General features: G+C 35.3%; 10 protein-coding genes across 10 annotated transcripts; 3 read left to right on the plus strand and 7 right to left on the minus strand. All coding sequences in view use genetic code 12, as the record gives it.

The window, feature by feature from the left end:
• Window positions 1–609: 609 nt before the first annotated feature.
• Window positions 610–792, minus strand: DASC09_018400 (uncharacterized protein; the record flags this gene model as incomplete). The annotated part of the gene is made up of 1 exon (XM_064995443.1): window positions 610–792. The coding sequence occupies one exon, from the start codon at window positions 790–792 to the stop codon at window positions 610–612; it is 183 nt and encodes a 60-aa protein (XP_064851515.1).
• Window positions 793–2731: 1939 nt separating this feature from the next.
• Window positions 2732–3262, minus strand: YIP3 (Yip3p; the record flags this gene model as incomplete). Its single annotated transcript, XM_064995444.1, has 1 exon — window positions 2732–3262. The coding sequence occupies one exon, from the start codon at window positions 3260–3262 to the stop codon at window positions 2732–2734; it is 531 nt and encodes a 176-aa protein (XP_064851516.1).
• A 262-nt stretch (window positions 3263–3524) lies between these two features.
• On the minus strand, window positions 3525–4238 carry SOP4 (Sop4p; the record flags this gene model as incomplete). The annotated part of the gene is made up of 1 exon (XM_064995445.1): window positions 3525–4238. One exon carries the CDS (start codon window positions 4236–4238, stop codon window positions 3525–3527), a length of 714 nt encoding a protein of 237 aa, XP_064851517.1.
• A 214-nt stretch (window positions 4239–4452) lies between these two features.
• On the plus strand, window positions 4453–5099 carry UBC12 (NEDD8-conjugating protein UBC12; the record flags this gene model as incomplete). Its single annotated transcript, XM_064995446.1, has 2 exons — window positions 4453–4455; window positions 4518–5099. 2 exons carry the CDS (start codon window positions 4453–4455, stop codon window positions 5097–5099), a joined length of 585 nt encoding a protein of 194 aa, XP_064851518.1.
• Window positions 5100–5308: 209 nt separating this feature from the next.
• On the minus strand, window positions 5309–6916 carry DASC09_018440 (uncharacterized protein; the record flags this gene model as incomplete). The annotated part of the gene is made up of 1 exon (XM_064995447.1): window positions 5309–6916. One exon carries the CDS (start codon window positions 6914–6916, stop codon window positions 5309–5311), a length of 1608 nt encoding a protein of 535 aa, XP_064851519.1.
• Window positions 6917–10704: 3788 nt separating this feature from the next.
• On the minus strand, window positions 10705–12348 carry DASC09_018450 (uncharacterized protein; the record flags this gene model as incomplete). Its single annotated transcript, XM_064995448.1, has 1 exon — window positions 10705–12348. The coding sequence occupies one exon, from the start codon at window positions 12346–12348 to the stop codon at window positions 10705–10707; it is 1644 nt and encodes a 547-aa protein (XP_064851520.1).
• A 918-nt stretch (window positions 12349–13266) lies between these two features.
• Window positions 13267–14289, minus strand: SAY1 (steryl deacetylase; the record flags this gene model as incomplete). Its single annotated transcript, XM_064995449.1, has 1 exon — window positions 13267–14289. The coding sequence occupies one exon, from the start codon at window positions 14287–14289 to the stop codon at window positions 13267–13269; it is 1023 nt and encodes a 340-aa protein (XP_064851521.1).
• A 99-nt stretch (window positions 14290–14388) lies between these two features.
• DASC09_018470 (uncharacterized protein) lies at window positions 14389–15565 on the plus strand (the record flags this gene model as incomplete). Its single annotated transcript, XM_064995450.1, has 2 exons — window positions 14389–14414; window positions 15217–15565. The coding sequence occupies 2 exons, from the start codon at window positions 14389–14391 to the stop codon at window positions 15563–15565; spliced, it is 375 nt and encodes a 124-aa protein (XP_064851522.1).
• Window positions 15566–16355: 790 nt separating this feature from the next.
• Window positions 16356–18920, minus strand: DASC09_018480 (beta-glucosidase H; the record flags this gene model as incomplete). The annotated part of the gene is made up of 1 exon (XM_064995451.1): window positions 16356–18920. One exon carries the CDS (start codon window positions 18918–18920, stop codon window positions 16356–16358), a length of 2565 nt encoding a protein of 854 aa, XP_064851523.1.
• Window positions 18921–24652: 5732 nt separating this feature from the next.
• DASC09_018490 (uncharacterized protein) lies at window positions 24653–26158 on the plus strand (the record flags this gene model as incomplete). The annotated part of the gene is made up of 1 exon (XM_064995452.1): window positions 24653–26158. The coding sequence occupies one exon, from the start codon at window positions 24653–24655 to the stop codon at window positions 26156–26158; it is 1506 nt and encodes a 501-aa protein (XP_064851524.1).
• Window positions 26159–26680: the final 522 nt, after the last annotated feature.

Consider the following 26680-nt stretch of genomic DNA (forward strand, 5'->3'; position numbering starts at 1 on the left):
TCATAGGTTAAATAGGATAGCACGGTACTATAACAGATACTTACCCTTACTACATATTCAAAGGTTAATTACTTCTGGATAAAAAAGACACACGTCCAACCTGAGAGCTCGCGAGTTTTGTAGAGCCTATAAAATACACTTTGCTATGGGCACCACTTTTTTCTACTATAATTTTAAGAAAAAATTTGAAAATTTTCCATTCCTCTTTAACCTCATATAAATTAACATTGAATAATTTCACTGGAACATATGGTGTTCTTTCAATTGGTTCTACATGCTTGACATTCAACAATCAGCTTCTTCAAGTGCCGTCATAAGTATTTTTTTTAACTAGTGGCTTTTGAATACGTTGATGGTATGTGAAAGAAACATTATTCATCAATTTTCCAAACAATATGATGATAACCTTGAATTTTAGCTAGATAGTACATGAATTCTTCGGAATTATGAATTTAAAATTCTCGTGGGAATCTCGCTGATAAAGATTTGGAAAATTTTTTGTGTTTGTTATTTTTTGAACAGTATATGTTGGATACTAGTATAAATATACTAACAAAATTGAAAGGCTGTTTAGAGTTAACATAATTCTTAGACAGATATCTTATATATCTAATTAGAAATCTCAGTTTGTTCATATTTTAAAAGTTTTCTATTGTAAGTCATATGAATCTTGTCCCGTACTATTTGGATATTGAAATGAATTGTTCTATTTAAAAGTATGCAGATGTTTTCAATTATTAGTTTGACAGTACATTTAGCTTCCAATTTCAAGATAACACCGTGGATACCCATCCTGAGAAAAGATTCTCTTCTTTCGTTGTAGTTCTCATAATCTGGTGATAATTCTTATATTCTGGAATTGCCTATTTGAAAGCATTGAAAGTAGGAATGTAATGTTCAATTCACAATTCATTGGAACATCTCATTTCTAGCCAATTGAAAGAAAGAAGACGATGGTCTATAGTTTTGGGAATCGATTAGAGACCCCAATAATTTGCGTAACTGGTCTTTACAATACCCTTTGTTTTGAGATTCTTGGAGAGCCATGAAAAAAGATACAGGTATCCTTTCGGAGAATACCACTGCAGTGGCATAATGAGTACGGAAAATCTAGAGAATCTATCAGAAGAAGTTCTTTCTGTAGGATGTTATTTGAGTTTCCATTATCTCAGAAAAGAGAATTTACTATTTAAGGTCTGCTGACAAACCTGGTATATGCCAATCTAAAGATTCAAATGGTGCTTCTCAATAAGTGGGAGATGTCTGACAAAGCCAGTAGATTGAAATTTCATTTCTTACAGACAAGCTCATTTCATGATCATTTTTAGAGTGATTTCTGATAAATACATAAAAAGAAAGTACTATTCTTGGCCCATAATCATCATTGTCATCGCAGAACAATATTATTTCCTACTGACTTCCATTTCAATCCTAATGTCTTTTCAGCGATAGTCTAACCTCATTTTCAGAGGAAACTCTTACTGCTTTCTTCTAATGGATTTATATATTGATTTTATGTCAGAGGTCACTATGATTCTTCATTTAACATAATAATCGCAAGAATTGATCAGGATAGTGTACCACCAGTGGTGCAGTTGAATATCACAGACAGAGTAGTTTCGACTGATTCTCAGAGAAGTATTAGGCTTTGAGTGGCACTTACAAAGCTTTCCAGATATCGATACTTGTGAATATTTCAAGAATTTTTTTATGTTTCAAATTAAAAAAAAAAAAAAAATTATTCCATTATGATCGTGTAAAGGAATATTGTATTTTCAAGACAGTTTTTTTGTCATACTCTTGGTCATTGCCATTCCCAGTAGGGATATCTATGTTTAAATCTAAGCATGTGTGTCCTATATTCTTCAAAATTTTGGAGACAATAGCAGCCGTCATTCCGAAAAACTGGATAATTCAATAGACTCAATATGGTCGGACGACTTCGGTAAAAACACTTGACAAAAAGATAATCATTAAGAGAATGAAAGGTATCTATGCAGATAAATGAATTGAGGGGAAGCCTGAGAGCCTGTACAGTGATAGTTTCATGTGACTATATTTTCAGGGTTGGATTTTTCTATATTATATTTATTATACATTGTAGTATATTTAATAATATATATCCTAAAAAATTTGCCGCGAAGGAAAATAAAGTATAACCAAGTAGTCTTTCCTATAAAATTATATATATAAGGGACTTCATTTTCTCTTTTTAGAGGGAATTTTTTACTAAGATAAGCATGTCAAAAAAAAAAAATAAAAATAAATCGGAAATAGCATGATAAGCTTACAGGCTACTTCGAATAAGAACAAAACAAACTATATTATACATAACAAAAAAAGACACAGTGAAGATGAATGCTTTCTATTTGGTCAATTTTCTGGCCAAAATCAAAAAAAAAAAAAAAATAATAAATGAATGAATGAATGAATGAATGAATGAATGAATGAGTGAATAATTCGCAGCTACTTCAAACTAACGACTAATGAAAAAGCATGGCAATAGAAAGAAATTTGTATAAATAGTATCATAAAATATATACTAATCCCATAGTAATTGATGAATTAGTAATATATTAAAAAAGCTAGTAGAATACCCCCAAAAAAACAGTAGTTCATAATCTTTCCGATGATAAACTATCGTGCTTATTTCGATTCATAAAAAATCTCTTCATATTCAAGACATCCACCATAATATCCACCAGTAGTTAAAATAACGCATTTAATGATTTTAAACTTGTTCCTCAAAGATAGTTTCGATCGGTTTTTCCATAAAAGCGGCGTGAGAAAAGATAGATATACCAGAAGCACCGATCAACCACATCATAGTAGAGATTGGACTGGCCAAGAAACCTAAAGGAATAGCAACACACAATAAACCAGTATACAATTGACTGGTAGTTAATCTACCGAATGGCAAAACCAAATCTTCACCATGTAACTTATTGATTCCAAGAACACCGAGGACCACAAAGATGATAACAAATAATAACAATAAGTTGGTGATCAAGGCATAAACAAAGAATAAGGCAGCAATTAATGCATAATTAGAAGAGAAGTAGCCCAAGTTGTAACCAACTCTACTTTGGATTTCCCCAAAGTTTTCCGGTTTTGAGAGTCTTCTGAAGTCAAAGAACTCTTGAGGAGGTCTGATGCTTCCCATACGGGTGGTCAAGGACCCAGCATCTGACCTGAGACGATCCAAACTCAATCTTTCGGAGAACTGGGAGAATGCAATGTTAGAGAATTGGGAGAGACTCATTGTAGTGTGGAGTATCTGGTATTATTGAAGATGCCAACGTTAACTACACAAATGTATATCAAGCTTGATTTTTTCTTGACCAGTTGGCTTGTTTTTTCGTGTGTGCTTTTCTTTTTTTTTTTTTGCCTTCGCCTCTACAGGGGACAGTATCAGTTTACCCGGATTTACTCCCCAAACATGCTCAATGGTGGTATAGCTCAATCTAATAAGAACTGGGGCAATTCAATACACGTAGAGCATTTTATTATATTTGAACCGTTATCTACTTCTTATTTGACTTGTTTCCCGATCTTTGTTGATGACCCATGACTATCTGCTGTTTCTCCCCACTTGTAGCAGGAAATAACTGGTCGACAGACGGCGAGTCTCCCTCATCCAAATCAGCCATGAGCTTCTTTTCAGCATACTCCGGGTCGACTTTCTCAATTATCATAGGGAGTAATAGAGTCACAGCCATCAAGCATCCACCACCAAGAAGCCAAGGATTACTGATGATGGCCCCCAATTGTCCTGTCGCCGCCAATCCTTTGTTTTTCTGTTCATAATACAATTTTGTAGAATGTTTAGGATGTGGTGAAATCACTAATGGATATTCTATTTCATTAGTGAGATCATGCACTGGATGACCCATTTGATACTCGTAGGCCATAATTGCAGTTTCTTCCTTTAACGTCCCATCGTCTTGCAAAACAGCCTCCTTCTTGATTTCGACATTGATACATGGATATTCCAAAATGTAATTCAACATATCAACTTCAATCAAGTATGAACCTTCACTTAGCCCCACAAACTCAAATGATCCATCCTGTTGTAAAAAACCCTTGGTGATGCGGCGATCCTCTAAATCAGTTAGATGGATGTTGGTGCCAAAGCTCTCCTGAGGTCCCAAAACTGGCACATCTAGTTTCCCTGTAATAGAATGAGAGCTTGCAAGCTGCGATATCAATGATAATATAAAAATAAAACCTCCTAGCATTATTTTTGGTATTAGCTGTTGCTTATAATAATAGCATAGGCATATTTTGTGGTTGCAATTTTGGAATTTTTTGGTGTTTCCGATTACCCAGATTCTGCCATGTACCATTAACAAGGGCCACTGAATTACTTTTTTAAAACCAATCGCCACACGATCTCTTACTAGCTGATAATCATCGATTTGGAAAATCAGCACTCAGTAATATCATCCCACAATGGTAAGAAAAAAGAAATTGCTACCATATATTACTTGAGAAATTAATAATAACTAACTCTTTAGCTTAAATTGAAAAAACTTCAAGAGAAAAAGCGTCAGGAACAACAAATGTTGGAATCCACAACATCGTCATCATCAAGTCTGAGCAGCACTGGCTCTACTAGAGTATTTCCTGCCAAAATAAGAATAGAAAGAGATTTCAAAGAACTCAAATCTTTGCCGAGAACCGTTACCATCACTTTTCCGATCGAAGATGATAAGATGAACTTTAATATTATTGTAAAGCCAAATAGCGGTTTCTATAAAGGCGGGATATTCAAGTTTGCCGTCAACATCAATGACAATTATCCTATTGATCCTCCTAAGGTAAAGTGTGTCCCTAAGATATATCACCCTAATATCGATTTGCAAGGCAATGTTTGCTTGAACATTTTGAGGGAAGAGTGGTCACCAGCTCTTGACATGTACAACGTTATCATGGGTTTGGTTGTATTATTTAACGAACCTAATCCGTCCGATCCCTTGAACAAGGAAGCGGCGAATACATTATCAAAAGATATTTCAAAATTCCAAAGAAACGTCAAAGAATCAATGAAAGGTTACTACGTGCTAGATGAAAAGTATGATGATGTTATACATTATTGAACGATGTGTTATATTATAATGCTTAACTATTTTCGAAAATTGTGATGGTTTAGCGTTAAATGATTGAATTATAATAAATAAGGATGACTATGCAAATTTAATGTAATTAAAAAAAAAAAAAAAATGTAGCTGAGTGGTGCGTTTTCAGGTGTATGTTAAAAATATGCGCTTTGTTTAGCAATTAAAAGAGCGATTATAGTGTTAATTACTCACTGCTTTATCGGCATTTTTCTTCTGGTACTATTCAACTCAGAAATTAAATTATCAATGTTAATAAAGTTACTTGGATCGGTGGCGTAGGCAACATGTTTCCTTGTTTTGCAATGCTTTTGGAAGTCTGAAAAATATGTGTTACAATTTTCACACTTATTCAAGCCTTTTAGTCTGTCGTGATCAATCTTCTTATTTTTATTTTTCTTTTCTTCTCCGGGATTTCGCTGATCTTGCTGTTTTTCAACAATTCTCTTCACTTGAGCAGGCACCTTCTGTCGTTTTGAAAAGTCTCCCCCAGCTATCAATCTCCTCTTCAAATTCTTGTTCTTTGACAAAAATGGATTTATATTCATTCTTCCAGTTACCATGACGCCAGCATTAGTGGAAAGAATAGCAGGTACCGAACTATTGGTAGTAATCCCAGAGGCAATCATATCTGAATACTGAAAATTCAAAACATTATTCGAAAACCCCAGTTTTTCACTTATCGCGGAATCTGCGTTGTTGTCTTCTGAAGCCCCTGCCATTCCATATGCACTCATATCATTAAGTACCATGGATTCTTTTGATTTTATCGGAGATTCCTCATCACTACTTGTTTTAGCATTCATTGGGCTGGACAGAATGTCATCGCTATCTTCAAATCTAGCCTCTCTAATCAAATCACTATCATTCAATGATCTTTCATGATATGCGTAAATTGTATTATCCTCGTTATCGATATCACTATCAATAAAGCAAAGATCTTTTAATCTTTGTCTTTGTGCCTTTAGAATTTTTCCGTGAATTGTTTCTTGTTGTCTCCAATTCTGTAACTTTGATTGACTAAAATTCTTTTTGCTGAACAACGATTTTCCTCTAACTGTCTCCAGCATTTTTGGAAACTCATCATCACCTTTCCACTCTTTAATTGCGATTGCACTGTACTTCTTCAGCAAGTCATAAACATAGAAATACTCATTATTGAAATACACTAGCCCTTCCCCGTAGTCATTCTTCTCCTGTTGTAACAATGTAGACAATGATTTTTCATCTCTCAATTCTGTAACATGACCAATGTATCTCAATATCTTGGCCACTTTTTTGTAACACCAGACTCTTTTTTTGACTCCATCAATGTGATAGAAGATATCATGTTGTGGGTATTTTAATGTCTTATCAAATTCCCTGGCTGATATGATTAGCGTGACTTTCTCGCTGAAGAAAGGTATAAACTTTGCACCGTAAGCTATTAAAGCCTCTTTTATAGCCTGAATTTTCTTTAAAGTTATCGAGGTATTTGGGTATGAGTTATCGATATATATGACACTAGATTGAACAAGCTTCTTATACTCTTGTATTTCCTTGTTTCGCTGCAATTGTATATTGGCCGGATCTCGTTTCGAGAGTACTTGAAGGTTTCTGGCCGCTTGAGGCCTTGAAGATATCTCCTTGGTTAGATTTAGAGGTTTAACAAATATTTGCTTCTCTTTTTGTTGTTGTTGCTGTTGTTGTTTAAAAAGATGGAGTTGAATCTGCTTCTGCTTTAGCTTAACACTAGCCTGGATAGAATTGACATCCTTTTCACCAAGTGGTTTACGCTTGGTCCTTTCTGCTGCATCCATTATAAACTCTCTTCCACCTCTGTTGTATTTTAAGGATATTGTTTATAGACTGAGGCTGGTTATGTCCTGTTTTGTTTATTAAATGAAGCCAGGGATCCTTCCGGGTCGCGCGTTTAGAATTTTTTTTTTTTTTCGCTATTTAAAGGAAGAAAATTTTTTTTTTCATATTTCTTTCCTCCCCGTCTATGATTTCTTTTTAATCGTTAAAATTGTACAAGTTCAAGTATTATTGTAATGATTTGATGACATCTTATAGATTAAACCATTCTACAACTTGAACAAGAAAAACGATATTATGTTTCTTAGCTGGAGTGGGTTTATTGCTGCCCTTCATGGGTGGTCTTGAGACCAATCTCCTTACCAAGATTCAAACATTTCATTTTAATTGACTTGCTATAACCATGGTAGCCATGATCATATTGAAGATTCAACTTTACTGATAACCACCTAAGAAACAAAAACTTTGTAATGGTGAGCTTTTCCTGTAACTATAAGTCCGTATGAACAACCTGTTATCAAGAGTGGCATGAAACATAATACCAGGAAAGGGGGCAACGTACTATTCACCCTATTTACAAAGCACGGTGCATCAAAACTATTTGTTTGGGTGGTTTCCGATTCACTATGTTTGTCTAGATACAGTGCTCGGCGACATCGCCTGTATAGTCGTATGATCTACATTTTTGAATCGGAGTTTCACTGTTAGTGATAACTACAGTAATCCCTGTTTTATCCTCGGCACACCCGGTCGCAGTGGGATTATAATCCTTCGAAGCCAAATATCCAAAATTTTTCTCACTCTCTTTGTTTTATTATCAAGTAAGTTTAAATGTTTTTGATTTGAATTATGGCTATATGAATCACTATTGCAACCAACAAAGACATGCCAATCTAACGCCAAAAAATCAACTTTAATGACTGGTAGTACAGTGTTTTCATTTTTTATTCGTACCAACCACCGGAAATGTTCATACCAGTGGCAAAAAATAATTCATACCGACCCCCGGTATTTTTCGTACCACCGCAGTGGGATTTATTCAGACCATCTAAGAAAAATAGTTCATACTATTGCACTTTAATTATTCATACCAACAGAATATAAAATTCATACTAAATGCATAAAATTCTTATGCTTTCATTAATGTTTTATCTTTGATATTATTAAACATGTTACAGGGGACCCGCACACCCAATAAAGCCCCTTTGCAATACTCATTTACCATTTCAAAGGCTCATAACCAAATTTTGGAGTGGTTTCGTCCTTCCTTAAAATTTTAAATTTTCATCAATTTGTTTTTGAGCTTTGTTGTGTCTTTATGTAATTTTTTTTATAGTTTTTACTTTTTTTTTTTTTTGGTTTGTTTTCTGTATTTTGTTTTCTAATTTTTTTTCTTCATCTTTGGTATTTGTTTTCAAAAGAGCTGCTGTTGTAAACAGAAATCAATATGTCTAGAAGCATGTCTGCAGAATCCCTTGTAACTATCAAGGGAAATATTTTCAGTGGCTTCTTTCACTCTTGGAGTCAATTGCTCCTTCTTGCTCAAGCTTGATCTTTTGACTTTACTGTTACATGCTTACCAGAATTCTTTATAGCATTCAGCCCTGGAGAATAAGGAGGTAAAAACAGTGCCACTAGTAACTGAAGATCACGTCGTTTATGAATGGCAGCATTATCAAGGATCAAATATTTCATACCTTTGAGCTCCTCGTTATTTTCTATTTGCTGGATCACTGACTTTACAAAACTGTAGAAGTGATTAGCTGTAGTACCTTTACTCACTTTGTCAATGGTCGTTTCTGAATCAAGTTTTCTCTTCTTATTGGATGTAGCCACTGGAGTTCTGAGCTTTAATTCAATACAACCTTTGACAGAAATTGCCCCAATGAACGAAATATTAAGCCCTCTAGTTACGGGAACAGTAAGAACTGCTTTTTCATCTACAGCAGACCATCCATACTCACGCCGCATACTGATGTTGAAACCTGCTTCGTCGATGAAAATACAGTTTTGACCAAAGTCGAGCTTGTCTTTATACTCCTCTGCCCACTTGAGTCTTTGTTTCTTCAATTCCTCCAGACTTCTTCTCAAAGCCCATTTAGAAATACGTTTGAGACTAAGCTTACAGACCTTGGTGACGAAGTTATAGATTGTTGTAGCCCTGGCTCTTACATTGGTGAAGGCTTTCTTGAGTCTCTCCAACATAAAATCGAGAGTCACTGTAGCATCCTCCTTTATCAATTTTTGAAGGAATTCTTTATGTTCATCAGTGAGAAGGGGCTTACGACCTCTTTTCCTTGTTGGCTTCGAGATACCATTTAATTCATTAACAAGTATTTTGTTCCAATTTCTTCTCCATGGGTAAGCAGTTTGCAAAGGTATATCTTCTAATTTTGCAGCCTTGTAAGCTGATACACCTTCTTCCATGACCAAGTGCCAAAATCTTTGTTTGACAGCTTGATTATAATACCGGTACGAACCTCTATATCTTCGTTCTTTCATTTCTGTTTCCATCTTAGCATCTTCTTCTTCTTCGAAAATAGGATTAATTTCCATAATACCAGGTTTTTCAAAATGCTTATAGTCACTGTAACTAAAGCAAGCTTCAATTGGTGCTATTTCAGACTCCAAAGTCATTTCTCTAGGTTCGGTGTGGAACCTATTACCTAGGCCATCAACATATCCATCAGTTAGTAACTTGGCTTTCAAGTCCATACTTAGTTTTGGTAGTAAAAGCTTATGCTTTTTTTTGTATGTAATCTGATGATCTATAGAGCCCGAATTAAGCAATAAAAGTGGGAATTGCTCACTTTATATGGAGAACAGCTCTTACCATACATTCGTTCCCTTTTTCTGAAAACCGTTATTACGTGCTACTATTAATATTATTATAGATATCAGGCTTTGTAGAAAGTAGCACAGAATTATGGAAAAAATGAGTATAATTTGATTAAACTAAGTAGCTTAGAGGCTTATAGAGCCATTAACATGAAAAAAAAAAGAATTAATATGAATTTTATATACTGTTGGTATGAATAATTAAAGTGCAATAGTATGAACTATTTTTCTTAGATGGTCTGAATAAATCCCACTGCGGTGGTACGAAAAATACCGGGGGTCGGTATGAATTATTTTTTGCCACTGGTATGAACATTTCCGGTGGTTGGTACGAATTAAAAATGAAAACACTGTACTGGAAAGAATCACAAGTGAAAAAAAAATTTGAGATGGCTGTGCAATGGCTACTAGTGAGTCTGGTACTAAGAATGTATGCTTTCTATTCATACTATACTACTTACTTGTAGTGGACCAGAGTCCTCTTTATATACTTATACGAAAGCCACCAGTATCCTGTGGGACCCTTCTTCCCTTGTGTCTTCTATGGTAACGATGCCTTTCCATGGTACCGACGGATATCACCTTATTACAGGCTGATCTATATAATATAATATATAGCATAATGCCATTTGATTTCCATCGACATTGTGCAATATATACTATCCATAAAAGGCAACATTTGATTTTATTGCATCTTCTACAAACTTTCTTTTCCATTCTGTTGATCCCCTTAAGTAAAAACCTTCACCCAATCATATATTGTTTGCATATCTTGCTGCCTCTGGTGTCATCTATTTAGTCCAGTTGACAAATACCAGGACTCTATTATCTGCAAAAGCTGTATAAGAAATTCTAAGAAAAACGAAAATATAAAAGAAAAAAAAAACCAACAGAAACTAAGAACTCAAAAAACAAAATAGACACCCAAATTAGTGAAATATAGCAGACGCTATCACACCATCTCCGCCTTTTTGATAGAAGATTCTAGGTCTAATGATACATTATCAATGGCAACACTCTCCTCTTCCTGTGATGCCTTCTCACCGTTATTAATGAAATTTTTCTGGTTGGAAACAAATAGCATCGCAATAGTCAAAACACCCATCATCCCTGTCACTAAATACAAAGACTTTTGGAACTTCTGAGCAACGTGGTGCCTTGCAGTTTCATTTCCTTTTTCAAAATCCATATTTCCAATAACACTATTAATCAATGACGTTCCAACACTTGCGCCAATTTGAATAACGGTCTGGCCAAATCCAGAAACAACTCCCTGCAAATGCAAAGGAGTGTTGTGCATCAATCCCCCAAGGAATACCATAAAATACATATTGATAACGTAACCCATTAAAAACTGGCTAGCGAAATTGAATTTCCAGTAATAATTATGAACAGTATAGTCCGTTCGAGAAATCCATAGCGAACAAACAACGCCAATAACTCCAACCATTATCAATGAGCCTCTTAATGTCAACTTTTCAATGATTTTTGGGGTGAAAAGAAGAGAGCCTGCCAAGGTACCTGCGGGAAGTGGCAAAATTTTTATGGAAGCCATAAGAGACGATTGAAATTCAATATACTCGTAATATTCTACCAAGTTAGTTTGTAGGCACACAAAACTAGCATTAACCAAGAAAATCCCGAAAAATAGTTGGTAGAAGTTTGGAATCTTCAAGAGCTCTGCAGGAAATAAAACCTGGAGATTTAGCCTCCAATCTTGTTTCTCTTGACTAGTTTTTTCATCATGGGGAAGGGAATCCTGGAATTTTTTTTTGAACTGTTTTATATAAACAGTCTCAAACAAAAAGAATCCGGTAAGAAATAACAAGCCAACTGGTATAGTGACATAAACGGAAGGTGAGTTCCAAGTTGTGGCAGCTTGTGTTAATCCCACGATGATCAATAATAATGCCGAAGTCATCAAGAATACCCCAAAAAAGTCTAAATGTTTAAAACTTAGGTTTTTATGGCCTTCAGTCTTTTCAACGGGAATAATAACAAAATAAAGCAAAACCCCACTAAGAAATGATACTGCAAAAGTAAAATAGAAAAGCGCTTGATATCCGATTTTGGTTTCATCAAAAGCACCACCAATAACCACACCAAGACCAAGGGCTCCGGTCAGACAAGAGGACAAAATCTTAAGTGCAATGATTCTTTCATGACCCTGAAAATAATTGGCAGCCAAAGCAAACCCAGAAGGGATCAAAGCGGCACCCGCAATTCCCTGAAAAGCTCTAAAAACAATTACTGCATAGATTGATTCGTCAACTGCTGCCGATAATAGGGAAAAGATAGCCATTATGAAAGTACCAACGACAAAAGTATGATGATGGCCAAAAATATCACCTATCTTACCAAATAACACGATGAAAGAGCCCATGGTTAATGCGTAAACAGACAAAACCCATGATACTGTGGCAGTTGATGCATTAAATTTTTGTGAAAGCGAGTAGAAACTAGTAATTGCACCGGTAACGTTAACTTTATCAATCGCCATTGCAAAGTTTACAAGAAAAAATACCAAATATCTTGAACGGTGCTTCATGGGCACCAACGTTTGCCCAGCAGTCAATGCCTTCATTATTCTCGTCATTTTTTACCTTTGTGAATATCTATAGTCATAAACAATATCTATTTCTAAGAAAAATTAAGGAATAGTTTTCATATATATGTCCCTTTATTTTTTATGTGAAAATTTTCAATATTCCAAACAATTGGCACACAGTGTTCGGAAAAGCCGCGGCTCAAAGATATTTTTTCTCAATGGAACACTTCTGGCTGACAACTTGAGGGTACAGACAACTGACACAGTATTTTTATTATCAGTTAAATTAATGCATTTGAGAATAATTTCAGCAAAGCTTGTGGTGATTTATATGAAACTCTTAATCTTTCAGAATTTGTCAGCGACTCTTTTTTTCTAACAAATTTTTCTGCAGCTGACCACTCGGTGTGCCTGACTCAAAAGTGAGAAAACAATTACTCCGAACAGATACCTATCTAAAAATCAATCATTTCTTGGGCTCCAATATTTTATGATCTTTGCCAAAATTCTGTGAAAATCCCCAGTTTTTATGAAAACTCTGTCCTTGCACATATATTCTATTTCTGTACTATTTTCTTAAGCAATCAGCTTATAAAGACAAAGAACAGACGGAGTTGAAACGGATTAGGCTCACAACTCTTATTCAAGTGTATTGATATACGTTTCAGAAACCATCTAAATATTTGAAAATTCTTTCTTAAGGCGATAAATCCAGGTTTCAATACAATATAATGCGAGGGCATTTTTTCTTTTATTGATTAAATGAATATGTACTAAAAAATCAAGTTCGATTATCCAACCTGTTTTTGGGCTTGCTTCGGCGGTTATATCCGCATATATTACCATTTTACCACCTCAAAAGCACATAAAATTGGAAACTATCATTTTAATGGCTATCCCTACACTTCTCTAGCTACCGGGAAAACTGCCTCCAAAATAAGCGACACAAGTGTTTAATATGAGCATTTAAACTATCGATTTGACGAACTTTATGATTTCGCCAGTTAAAGGAGTTTGGCCAGGGAAGAATGCTGATTCATCATGGGTACCGTCAGGTTGACTGTAGACAGTAGCATCTTGCAATTTAGCTAGTTTGATAAATGCCTCAATATCATCACGCAACACCTCTTTCTGTCCAAGAGAGACGAAGATGTTAGAATGTTTTGGTAATATAGCATCCCAATCCACTTTAGAAGCTTTGTAGTGGTTCAATAATTCACTGTCAACCAAATCTGTGTCCGGTTGGAACAATTCCCCCATCTGGCACAAAATTGTGCTGGTCAACAGATCTTGTCCCAAGTATTCTTTATAAGATCCAGAGAAGGTAGGATGAAGATTAACCCAAGGCGAAATGAGTATCAATCCCTTTGGTAAGTTACCTTTGTCAATGACTGGTAATGATTCCTCTGGATAGTGAATATGTCTAACGAGCGACAAACTTGCGTGAGCCCCAGCAGAGTCTCCCATTAACCAAATATTGTTGCTCGTTTTGCATAAAGCATTATAAACTAGAGATGATTCGATCAATTGTTGTGGGTAGACACCGCCACTTCCTGACAAGGTATAGTCAAGAACTAAAATTGATAAACGTGGGTTAGCAGCACCTTCATAAACTAATTGGAGACACTCAAGCATAGAAGGATAGATGCCGAAAGCATAACCACCGCCATGAATATAAATGATGACTGGATCGTTTTCGGTCCGATGTTCTGCTTCCACAAACCAACTGACTTGATCATCCTTCAACCCTGGAATCTTCAAAGGTTTATTGAAATTTGGGAAATCTTTTGCTACAGGGGAAATCATTTCCATAGCACCAGCAATACCAATGTGTGGATCATTTGCGGCAACTTCTGATACGTGGACACCTGCCATAAAGTTTTCCCTCAACCACCCTGCAACCAACATGGTGTACTCAGGGATGGATTGGCCTGGTTTTGGAGGGCCCACTGGGGCAATTTTGGGACTAGTTGAAGAAGGTTCTGTCATTTGGGGATAGAATAGTTAAATTGTGTGAGGAAGAGTTTTTGAGAATTATTTGATATCTACCTGTGCAATACGTGTCCTTCTTATACGTTGTTATAAGTGATGATCAAAGGCATTGTAAAATTTTAGTTAGTGGCTGTTATGCACTGCAGCCTAGTGTGTCATACACGTGACTCATACGTATACGATGGACCCTTTTATTTCTATCTTGGCGAGGTGAACAAAAGTAAATAAATTAAATAATTAATGTGCATCGATAATTATCTTAGCGAGATTCTACAAATACAAGAGAAAGAAAAAAAGTTATAGGAGCTGTCTGGGGATTCTCAGGATTTTTGTTGAATTCCCACCTCGATAGATCACTTTGTTAGCTGGCTACTGAAGATTGGCAAGATCTTCAGACAAGGAAAAGTCTTCGACTAGTCAACAACAATAAACCTTATATTATTCAGGACCACTAACCGGGTTGCAAAGAGGAAATAAATATTCCAATTTTGCGTTTGACGAACATTTCTCTAAAGTAGGTATTTTATTTCTTTTTCTCTTTACTTTATTTCCAAAAGAAAAAAAAAAGAAAAAAAAATAAGAAATAGAGTGTTTAATGTAACTTCAAAAAACGTTGCAAGATTATTAATACTGCAGGATTAGTTCGGCACATCGTGCGTTTTGACCGATTCACTATCTTGCTGGCAGGTAGACACCGTGTAGTGTTTATATATTAGGATCGCAGATATGTAAATTTAGATGTGTTATTAGTGAAAACTATAAACATGGAAAATTTTTACACGGTCAGCTTTAAATACAAAATTTTTATATAGACGGAATCTAGGGTGAGAATATTTTGGGTGGTTACAAATATGATGAAAAACTTGATAAAGATGTACTATTTTCTTATGGACTTGGTTTGTCTTATACTACCTTTGAATTTAGCTCATTGAATGTTACTTTAGACTGGCAAGCCAAGCAATTGGATATCAGCCTGGATGTTGAAAACACTGGTGCTTCAGATGGTAGTGAAGTGGTACAAGTTTATGTTTGCGGTGTTGAAGATTCCTTCATCAAAAGACCAATTAAGGAATTGAATTTCACAAAATCGTTTGTCGAAGCAGGTGAAAAAAAAACCACCAGCTTCACCACTGATTTGAAGAATGCATTTTCTATCTGGGATAGTGCAAAATCCAGATGGTTTATCGAAAAAGGAACATATCAAATTTATGTTGGTAACAGTTCTGACAATGTTCCACTTTCTAAATCTGTTGAAATTGCCGAAAACTATTAGTAGGCTGGATTATAGTTTCAAAATATGGTAAACTAAAACTTTGTGCCAGTGTAGCATATGATTTTGTTAATGATCTCTAACCACTAGAATTCTATTATTTCAACTAGCTTCATTTACTATTATCTTTTTGTTATCTCATCTTTGAATATAGTCATTATCTTACCTTAATATATTCACTTTATCTCAATAGTTACACTCTTTCCTTATAAGATATATCTAAGTTTTTTGCTATTTCTTCTACGGAACATGACTTCCGAAGTAATTAATTCTCTCTTTGATGATATAACCCAGATTTAATATCAAAATGTGGTTTAGTGTAGCACATGTCTTGTTCAATGTATCTTAGATACTGTTTCATCACAACAGAGGTCATTCTAATAAGTACTAATGTTGCAAGATTTGGTAATCATACTACTGTTACTAATGATCTTCTATGATGCAATCGGTCGTTAATAATCCTAAGTAGAACATTTTTTGGAAGAATTCTCAATAATTTTGTAACATCTTCTATTGATTTTTGGAACCATTCAATAGTTCTGAGAAGATCGAACTTGTAAAATAGAGCGATCTTTCTCATTCTCTTATTTTCCTATTTTTATAAAAAGCTACACGCTTTAACCTTTACACAGTATTTGTGATTAATCAAACAATTTTTTTTTTCTATTTGATGCAACCATAAGACTCTCAATCCTTTGGTTAACATGAGACCGAGCTTATATTACAAAAACTTAACTTGGACTATAATTTTATAAAATTGATTATTTTTTCAGGAGCTTCAAATAGTTTAATATTAGATTGTATTCGAAATGATTTTGCTGATCCAATAGTGACTTTCCTTCACTTCAAATTTTGCTTCTAAATTCGTCTTACTGGAATTGCCAATATAAATAGTATAAATACCCTTTTCAGAAGCCCATTTAGATTTCACTTCATCCCAATATGCAGTACAATTTAATGATTCAAGTTCAAAAATAATAGTACAAGACTCTCCTGGCAAAAGTTTTCTCTTTTGGAAAGCTTTCAATTCCTTCAATGGTCTTTTGATCCTGGAACTATCCGCACCGATATATAATTGAATCACATCTGCTCCTTCATATGCACCTGTGTTTTGTAGTTTTACTGACACAGATATTTTTTCAGAATTCGTAACATTGATTTGGAGATCCGATAATTGAAATGTGGTATAGCTCAAACCATGACCAAAGGGAAATAGAACATCTCTTTTCACTTTCTCATAATACCTATAACCCACGTATATGTCTTCTCCATAAAGGACTCTTCCATTATCAGTGGAGTTATTTATAAAACTTGGAGTATCTTCAAATTTTTTTGGAAAACTCAACGGTAGCTTCCCAGAAGGATTTACATCTCCAAATAAAGTATCAGCTATGCCACTACCGGTCTCTGTTCCTCCATATGAGCTCCAGAATATATTACTTACCGAAGATTCCCATGGTAATTCAATGGGAGTTCCTGATTGGATCCAAACAACTGTATTCGAGTTAGCCTCAGTAACCTTTGTGATCAACTCATTGCTGAGTCCAGGAATTGCAAGTTCATTTCTATCTGCACCTTCTGACTCGTAATCTTTATTCAAACCAGTTATAACTACCACCTGGTCAAATTTTTTAGCAGATTCGACAGCTTGTCTGATGGCTTTATCACTATCAATAACAGGAATTCCCCCAAATCTTAATCCACCGCCACCAAGAAACTCCGGATTGATGTTTCTAACAATTTCAGATGTAGCAGCAGAGCCAAATTCAATTCTCAATTGGTATTTTCTACCAGCGACAACATTCAGAGTTCCTCTCTTCTCGGTGGTTCCAAGACCATAAAATGACTCACCTCTTATTTGATTTTCAGAATTATCAATAATCAATACATCATCAATATATAATTTTGCTGTGCCACACACAGCAATTCCAAACTCGTAGACTCCACTGTCAGCTGGGATAAAAACAGAAGTTAGCTCAATATAAAATATTTTGGATTTTAAGTTAAAATTTTTATAGTCATTCATTCTAAAATAGCTAATATCTTTAAAAACTAAAGTTTCAAAAGGTTGGTAATGGAGGTCATCAAAAGACTCGTTTGATATTTTTAAAGTTGCACCAGTTTGACCATTCTCTGTGGAAAGTTGTTCACCCAAAGAAGGTAAATATAAATGATTGTGGGCACCAATCTCATAACAAACATTCTGTTTCCCAATTTTTTTTTGAATAGCACTCAAAGGAGAAATAGTATAATAAGATGTGCTTAAAGAAGAGCCTCCACCAGCGTAGGCAGCATATTTTGCGTTCGGACCGATCACTAGGGTCTTTTTCAGCTTGCTGAATGGTAAAATATTTGAGTCATTTTTCAATAAAACAGAAGCATCAGCAGCAGCTTTTCTTAAAATCTCATAAATATCATTCGGTAGCTTACCATTTTCATCCAATAACAGCTTCTCAAAAATCTGATTTTCACCGTTTAGTTCAGGTAAGTCTTCAAGAATGCCAGCTCTCTCAACTCTTTTAACCAAATTTAAAACATTGCGAGCTCTTTCATCCAATGTTTCCAAACTGACCTTTTTAGAAAATAGAGAATGATTTAAAAAATTACCTCTCCATTTAGGTGGCCCTGGCATTTCCAAATCTAACCCAGCATTGATAGCCTCTGAGGTCGAATACGTTCCAGTCCAATCACTCATTATTAAGCCATCCCAACCCCATTCATTTCTTAATATTTTCTCTAAAAAATAAGGGTTTTCAGAAACATGAATCCCATTAACTTTGTTATAAGATGTCATTATTGACTTAGGGTTAGATTTAGTAATGGCAATCTCAAAAGCTTTCAAATAGATTTCTCTCAAAGCTCTATCTGTAACAATAGAATTACTGGAAAATCTATCATTTTCTTGGTCATTGCATACGAAATGCTTTAACGAAGCTGCTAAACCACTTTCTTGAAACCCATTTATATAAGCAGCTGCCAATTCGCCGGCTAATACGGGATCTTCTGCGAAAGATTCGAATCCTCTTCCTCCGTTTGGAATTCTTTGAATATTCAAAGTTGGGCCAAGAATTACGTGGGCTAATTTCGCACGAGATTCTTTAGCAAGCTTTTGGCCGACTTGAAATATCAATTGGAGGTCCCATGTTGAGCCAAGAGCAGTTTCGACAGGAAAACAAGATGTGGGTGTGCTATTGAAATGGTAGCAGCCCCTGATACCATTGGGACCATCCGAGGTTTTGATAGATGGAACTCCTAATCTATGTATAGGAAAAGTACGCCAATAGTCTATACCAGAAGTAAGGGCGATTTTTTCCTCTTTCGTTAATTGTGGAAGCACTTGCTCCACTTCAAAAGTCATGGCGTGTGGGATTTGTTGTCAAAGAGGAAGAAGAGCAAGATTTTCAGAAACACAGTGTGGTTTAAAAGGATGAAAAAAGTAGAAAACAAATTCACTCGGTTGATTCAGACTCACATGATTAGCGTTTGAAACTGTGGTCCCGAGGTTATTGTTGTTTGGAGTGGGGAAAGAATTTCGCATTATTGCATAATAAGTGGTAAATCCGTTTCGTGGCACACTGACATTTTTGTCTTGACAATCAGGTGGAACAAGGAGTCACCCCAATTAGGAGACGAGGAGTGCCTCCTCGTACTAAAACAATCCATATCTTCGCTGATATCGCGTCACATATAGCGGTAAGGAAGCTATCACAGCGAATAGTCTCAGACTAATTAATGAACACACAGCTCGACAGTCGGCTCGGGACATAACAACTTGCTATAACACTGACCTCTACAGGTCTAAACACAGCAAGATACATTATCATTTAGAATAAATGAAAGATTGAATAACTATTGTTTCATGAATAAACATGAACTTATTGGGAATAAGGGTTGTGACAATACAGTGTTTTCATTTTTTATTCGTACCAACCACCGGAAATGTTCATACCAGTGGCAAAAAATAATTCATACCGACCCCCGGTATTTTTCGTACCACCGCAGCGGGATTTATTCAGACCATCTAAGAAAAATAATTCATACCTTTGCATTTTATTTATTCATACCAACAGGAAATAAAATTCATATCAATTCCTTTCTTTTTTTAAGTGACTGGCTCTATAAGCCTCTAAGCTACTCAGTTTAAACAAATTATACTCATTTTTTCCATAATTCTGTGCTACTTTCTATAAAACCGGATATCTATACAGTGTTTTCATTTTTTATTCGTACCAACCACCGGAAATGTTCATACCAGTGGCAAAAAATAATTCATACCGACCCCCGGTATTTTTCGTACCACCGCAGCGGGATTTATTCAGACCATCTAAGAAAAATAGTTCATACTATTGCACTTCAATTATTCATACCAACAGTATATAAAATTCATATTAATTCCTTTCTTTTTTTAAGTGACTGGCTCTATAAGCCTCTAAGCTACTCAGTTTAATCAAATTATACTCATTTTTTCCATAATTCTGTGCTACTTTCTATAAAACCGGATATCTATAATAATATTAATAGTAGCACGTGATTACGGTTTTCAAGAAATGGGAACGAATGTATGGTAGGAGCTGTTCTCCATTTAAGATGATGAATTCCCACTTTTGACATTCAATTCGGTCTTTATGTGATCACCAGATTACTTACAAAAAAAAGCATAAGATTTTACCATCAAAACTAAGTATGGACTTGAAAGCCAAGCTACTAACTGATGGGTATGTTGATGGCCTAGGTAATAGATTCTATGCTGAACCCAGTGAAATGACTTTAGAGTCTGAAATAGCACCAGTTGAAGCTTGCTTTAGTTACAGTGACTATAAGCATTTTGAAAAACCTGGTATTATGGAAATTGATCCTATTTTCGAAGAAGAAGAAGATGCTAAGATGGAAACAGAAATGAAAGAACGAAGATATAGAGGTTCGTACCGGTATTATAATCAAGCTGTCAAACAAAGATTTTGGCACTTGGTCATGGAAGAAGGTGTATCAGCTTACAAGGCTGCAAAATTAGAAGATATACCTTTGCAAACTGCTTACACATGGAAAAGAAAGTGGAACAAAATACTTGTGAATGAATTAAATGGTATCTCGAAGCCAATAAAGAAAAGAGGTCGTAAACCCCTTCTCACTGATGAACATAAAGAATTCCTTCAAAAATTGATAAAGGAGGATGCTACAGTGACTCTCGATTTTATGTTGGAGAGACTCAAGAAAGCCTTCACCAATGTAAGAGCCAAGGCTACAACAATCTATAACTTTGTAACCAAGGTCTGTAAGCTAAGTCTCAAACGTATTTCTAAATGGGCTTTGAGAAGAAGTCTGGAGGAATTGAAGAAACAGAGACTCGAGTGGGCAGAGAAGTATAAAGACAAGCTCGACTTTAGTCAAAACTGTATTTTCATCGACGAAGCAGGTTTCAATATCAGTATGCGGCGTGAGTATGGATGGTCTGCTGTGGGTGAAAAAGCAGTTCTTACTGTTCCCGTAACCAGAGGGCTTAATATTTCGTTCATTGGGGCAATTTCTGTCAAAGGTTGTATTGAATTAAAGGTCAGAACTCCGGTGGCTACATCCAATAAGAAGAGAAAACTTGATTCAGAAACGACCATTGACAAAGTGAGTAAAGGTACTACAGCTAATCACTTCTACAGTTTTGTAAAGTCAGTGATCCAGCAAATAGAAAATAACGAGGAGCTCAAAGGTATGAAATATTTGATCCTTGATAATGCTGCCATTCATAAACGACGTGATCTTCAGTTACTAGTGGCACTGAGTGGCTTGGAACTTGTGTTTTTACCTCCTTATTCTCCAGGGTTGAATGCTATAGAAGAATTCTGGTCAGTATGTAAGAGTAAAGTCAAAAGATCAAACTTGAGCAAGAAGGAGCAATTAACTCCAAGGGTGAAAGAAGCCACAGAAAATATTTCCCTTGATAGTTACAAGGGATTCTGCAGACATGCTTCTAGACATATTGATCTCTGTTTACAACAGCAGCTCTTTTGAAAACAAATACCGAAGATGAAGAAAAAAAATTAGAAAACAAAATACAGAAAACAAACCAAAAAAAAAAAAGTAAAAACTATAAAAAAAATTACATAAAGACACAACAAAGCTCAAAAACAAATTGATGAAAATTTAAAATTTTAAGGAAGGACGAAACCACTCCAAAATTTGGTTATGAGCCTTTGAAATGGTAAATGAGTATTGCAAAGGGGCTTTATTGGGTGTGCGGGTCCCCTGTAACATGTTTAATAATATCAAAGATAAAATATTAATGAAAGCATAAGAATTTTATGCATTTAGTATGAATTTTATATTCTGTTGGTATGAATAATTAAAGTGCAATAGTATGAACTATTTTTCTTAGATGGTCTGAATAAATCCCGCTGCGGTGGTACGAAAAATACCGGGGGTCGGTATGAATTATTTTTTGCCACTGGTATGAACATTTCCGGTGGGTGGTACGAATAAAAAATGAAAACACTGTAATAATATTAATAGTAGCACGTGATTACGGTTTTCAAGAAATGGGAACGAATGTATGGTAGGAGCTGTTCTCCATTTAAGATGATGAATTCCCACTTTTGACATTCAATTCGGTCTTTATATGATCACCAGATTACTTACAAAAAAAAGCATAAGATTTTACCATCAAAACTAAGTATGGACTTGAAAGCCAAGCTACTAACTGATGGGTATGTTGATGGCCTAGGTAATAGATTCTATGCTGAACCCAGTGAAATGACTTTAGAGTCTGAAATAGCACCAGTTGAAGCTTGCTTTAGTTACAGTGACTATAAGCATTTTGAAAAACCAGGTATCATGGATATCATGGAAATTGATCCTATTTTCGAAGAAGAAGAAGATGCCGAGATGGAAATTGAAATGAAAGAACGAAGATATAGAGGTTCGTACCGGTATTATAATCAAGCTGTCAAACAAAGATTTTGGCACTTGGTCATGGAAGAAGGTGTATCAGCTTACAAGGCTGCAAAATTAGAAGATATACCTTTGCAAACTGCTTACACATGGAAAAGAAAGTGGAACAAAATACTTGTCAATGAATTAAATGGTATCTCGAAGCCAATAAAGAAAAGAGGTCGTAAACCCCTTCTCACTGATGAACATAAGGAATTCCTTCAAAAATTGATAAAGGAAGATGCTACAGTGACTCTCGATTTTATGTTGGAGAGACTCAAGAAAGCCTTCACCAATGTAAGAGCCAAGGCTACAACAATCTATAACTTTGTAACCAAGGTCTGTAAGCTAAGTCTCAAACGTATTTCTAAATGGGCTTTGAGAAGAAGTCTGGAGGAATTGAAGAAACAGAGACTCGAGTGGGCAGAGAAGTATAAAGACAAGCTCGACTTTAGTCAAAACTGTATTTTCATCGACGAAGCAGGTTTCAATATCAGTATGCGGCGTGAGTATGGATGGTCTGCTGTGGGTGAAAAAGCAGTTCTTACTGTTCCCGTAACCAGAGGGCTTAATATTTCGTTCATTGGGGCAATTTCTGTCAAAGGTTGTATTGAATTAAAGGTCAGAACTCCAGTGGCTACATCCAATAAGAAGAGAAAACTTGATTCAGAAACGACCATTGACAAAGTGAGTAAAGGTACTACAGCTAATCACTTCTACAGTTTTGTAAAGTCAGTGATCCAGCAAATAGAAAATAACGAGGAGCTCAAAGGTATGAAATATTTGATCCTTGATAATGCTGCCATTCATAAACGACGTGATCTTCAGTTACTAGTGGCACTGAGTGGCTTGGAACTTGTGTTTTTACCTCCTTATTCTCCAGGGTTGAATGCTATAGAAGAATTCTGGTCAGTGTGTAAGAGTAAAGTCAAAAGATCAAACTTGAGCAAGAAGGAGCAATTAACTCCAAGGGTGAAAGAAGCCACAGAAAATATTTCCCTTGATAGTTACAAGGGATTCTGCAGACATGCTTCTAGACATATTGATCTCTGTTTACAACAGCAGCTCTTTTGAAAACAAATACCAAAGATGAAGAAAAAAAATTAGAAAACAAAATACAGAAAACAAACCAAAAAAAAAAAAGTAAAAACTATAAAAAAAATTACATAAAGACGCAACAAAGCTCCAAAACAAATTAATGAAAATTTAAAATTTTAAGGAAGGACGAAACCACTCCAAAATTTGGTTATGAGCCTTTGAAATGGTAAATGAGTATTGCAAAGGGGCTTTATTGGGTGTGCGGGTCCCCTATAACATGTTTAATAATATCAAAGATAAAATATTAATGAAAGCATAAGAATTTTATGCATTTAGTATGAATTTTGTATTCTGTTGGTATGAATAATTAAAGTGCAATAGTATGAACTATTTTTCTTAGATGGTCTGAATAAATCCCGCTGCGGTGGTACGAAAAATACCGGGGGTCGGTATGAATTATTTTTTGCCACTGGTATGAACATTTCCGGTGGTTGGTACGAATAAAAAATGAAAACACTGTAATCAACGATAAAAAATAATATATAAAGTAGGGTGACCGCCAGAATACCATGTACCACAGTACAACATGTATGCACGCATGGAGTGTTTGTGATGGACGCCCCAATTAAAAATGCATTCTATTGCAGAATCTCATCAAGGAAAATTATTGGTATGTTTTTCATTTTGAATATCCTCCCGTCATTAAACTTCTTGTGTGTAAATCACTTGCACAAAAAAAAAAAAAAATTATTGGCTCGACTGGCTATCTAAGTAAGCCACAGTAGACCAAGATTGGAGGACGAGTTACTTGTCGTCAGTTTTTACACAATTTCTGCTCCACAATTAACGTAATTATTTCCTCTACGTTGATCTGCTACTCTGTAATTCAACAATGCTAAAATTCTTTCTATTGTCATTACTAATCATGATCGCTATTTGTACCCCATTAATCAGTCACAAGTTATGTTTGCAGAGTTTACACACTTGCCAATATCTTGGCTGATCAGAATTGCCTACTTTTGAAGAGACTGTACGTTGGGGAAATTAATTCATAAATACTGGATGCTTCTGTTGTTTTCTTACATAAATAAAATAGAATAATTAAAAAGAAACGTAACAACTAGCTAGGTGAAAATGTCAGAGAAATCCCCAATTGAATATAATGAAAATTCTATCGAGGATTTTTCTATTGAAAAAGAAGTGAAAGAGGCTGTCAGCACAACTGGCTATTACACTTATGCTGAAGAGGCAAAATTGTTAAGAAGAGTTGATTTGCGTATTATGCCTCTTTTAGTATTGCTCTACTTGTGCAAAAATTTAGATGTTAACAATATAAGTTATATTCTAACAATAAACAAACTGGAACCTGGAAATGTATTAGCACAACTAGCTATGACAAAAGATGAATGGGCTTGGACTTCAACAATATATTTTATCCCTTTTGTTATTTTCGAAATACCGTCAACTTTGCTATTAAAAAAGACCACGCCAAGAATTCACCAATTCAGAATCGCCTTTCTCTGGGGGGTTGTTACAGCTTGTCAGTCTGCTGTTAAAAATAAGCAAGGATTATATGCCCTTAGGTTTTTATTAGGTTTTTTCGAAGCTGGAATGTTTCCGGGAATGTTGGCTCACTTGGTTTATTGGTATCGTCCTGACGAGGCTTCAATCAGAATTGCAATTTTAGGGGTACTAGGCTCATTCTCAAGTGTCTTAAGTGCTTTCATCACATATGGTTTCAGCTTTGCAAATGGTAAAGGAGGATTGTCTGGTTGGCAATGGGTATTTTTGGTGGAAGGAATTTTTTCTATTGTTTGTTCTGTTGGTCTATATTTTTGGCTACCAAATTTCCCTAATGATTCCAAGTGGTTAAGTGATCAAGAAAAAGCTTACTTAATAGCTAGATTACCTCCTCAAGCCCCAAAGTCTTCTGATAAAGCCTTTGATATCCAAGGAATTATCAAATCATTACTTAAACCAACGACTTTATTATTTGTTTTTTTGAAATTTTTCCAAGGCGTGGGAACATATGGATTATCGTTTTGGTTGCCGAGTATCATTCAAAGTTTTGGAATTACGTCGTCGACAACCTCTCCTTTAATGACCATTCCCTCATCTGCTGCAGCTGTTTTTTCAGGGATTTTTTTCTCCTATTTAGTGGACTTGGCATGGTACTCACCTGCAACCTTGACAAGCTGTTCAATGATAGTTTCAATTGGTGCCTTTATTGTTTTAGCTGTTGTTACTAATAAAGCTGTTTTATATGCTTTCATAATTATAGCAACTGTTTCAACAAATGCTAATGGTGCCTCTGTTATTTCCTGGATGGCCCACACTTTAGAGGGTTCAAGTCAAGTTGGATTCAATTATGCGTTCACCAATGCCGTGGCTCAATTAGGAGGTATAATTGGACCACAAATATATCGAGAAAAGTATGCACCACGCTATGTTATTTCTTACATTATTTCTTTGATATTCATTGCTGCTGGATTAGTATTGAATGTCGCTCTCTGGTGGCTAACAAGAAATAAAATGTCAGAGGTAATTCAAGACAAAAAGAAAAGATTAAAGCAGAATAAAAATGACCCAAACGATAAACCTGTTTACAACCAAGAATTTGAAAACATCACCGATGTTTAGGGCCTTAAAATATTATTAAGTTAAAACATATTATAATTTCTTTTATTCGAATTGTTGAACTGGTTTGACTACAGGATGGTCAATAGGGGCATTGAAAGAGGGTTTCATCATGGTCAAAATACAGATATCTTTGAGTTCGTTGAAATTCTTGATAGTGACGAATCCAGAGTTGACGTTGGCTTCGTTGTGGGTTGCAATTGGAGCTGACTCGTTAATAGCTTCGTTGGAGGTTGGAATAGTTTCAGGATTCATGATTGGGATAGACGGATAACTAAATGTTGGTTTATAGATATTAATGTAATGATAATAATAATTATAAAGTAAATGTTGTAATGGTTTAGTTGGGTAACATAGTAGTTAAAGTATATTAAAGAAGAATAAAAACTAAAAGGAATAGATGAAGTAAGCTTTTTATAGGTGAGAAAAGAAAGTAAGACTTACCTAAAAGGGAACTCAAAGGGAAATAAAAAGGTAGTCGGAGATAAGGAGGTTGTCCGAGATAAGGAATGGAGTTAAATAAAG

The sequence above is a fragment of the Saccharomycopsis crataegensis genome (genome assembly GCF_037102585.1).
Source record: "Saccharomycopsis crataegensis DNA, jcf7180000000073, whole genome shotgun sequence".
Lineage (NCBI taxonomy): Eukaryota > Fungi > Ascomycota > Saccharomycetes > Ascoideales > Saccharomycopsidaceae > Saccharomycopsis > Saccharomycopsis crataegensis.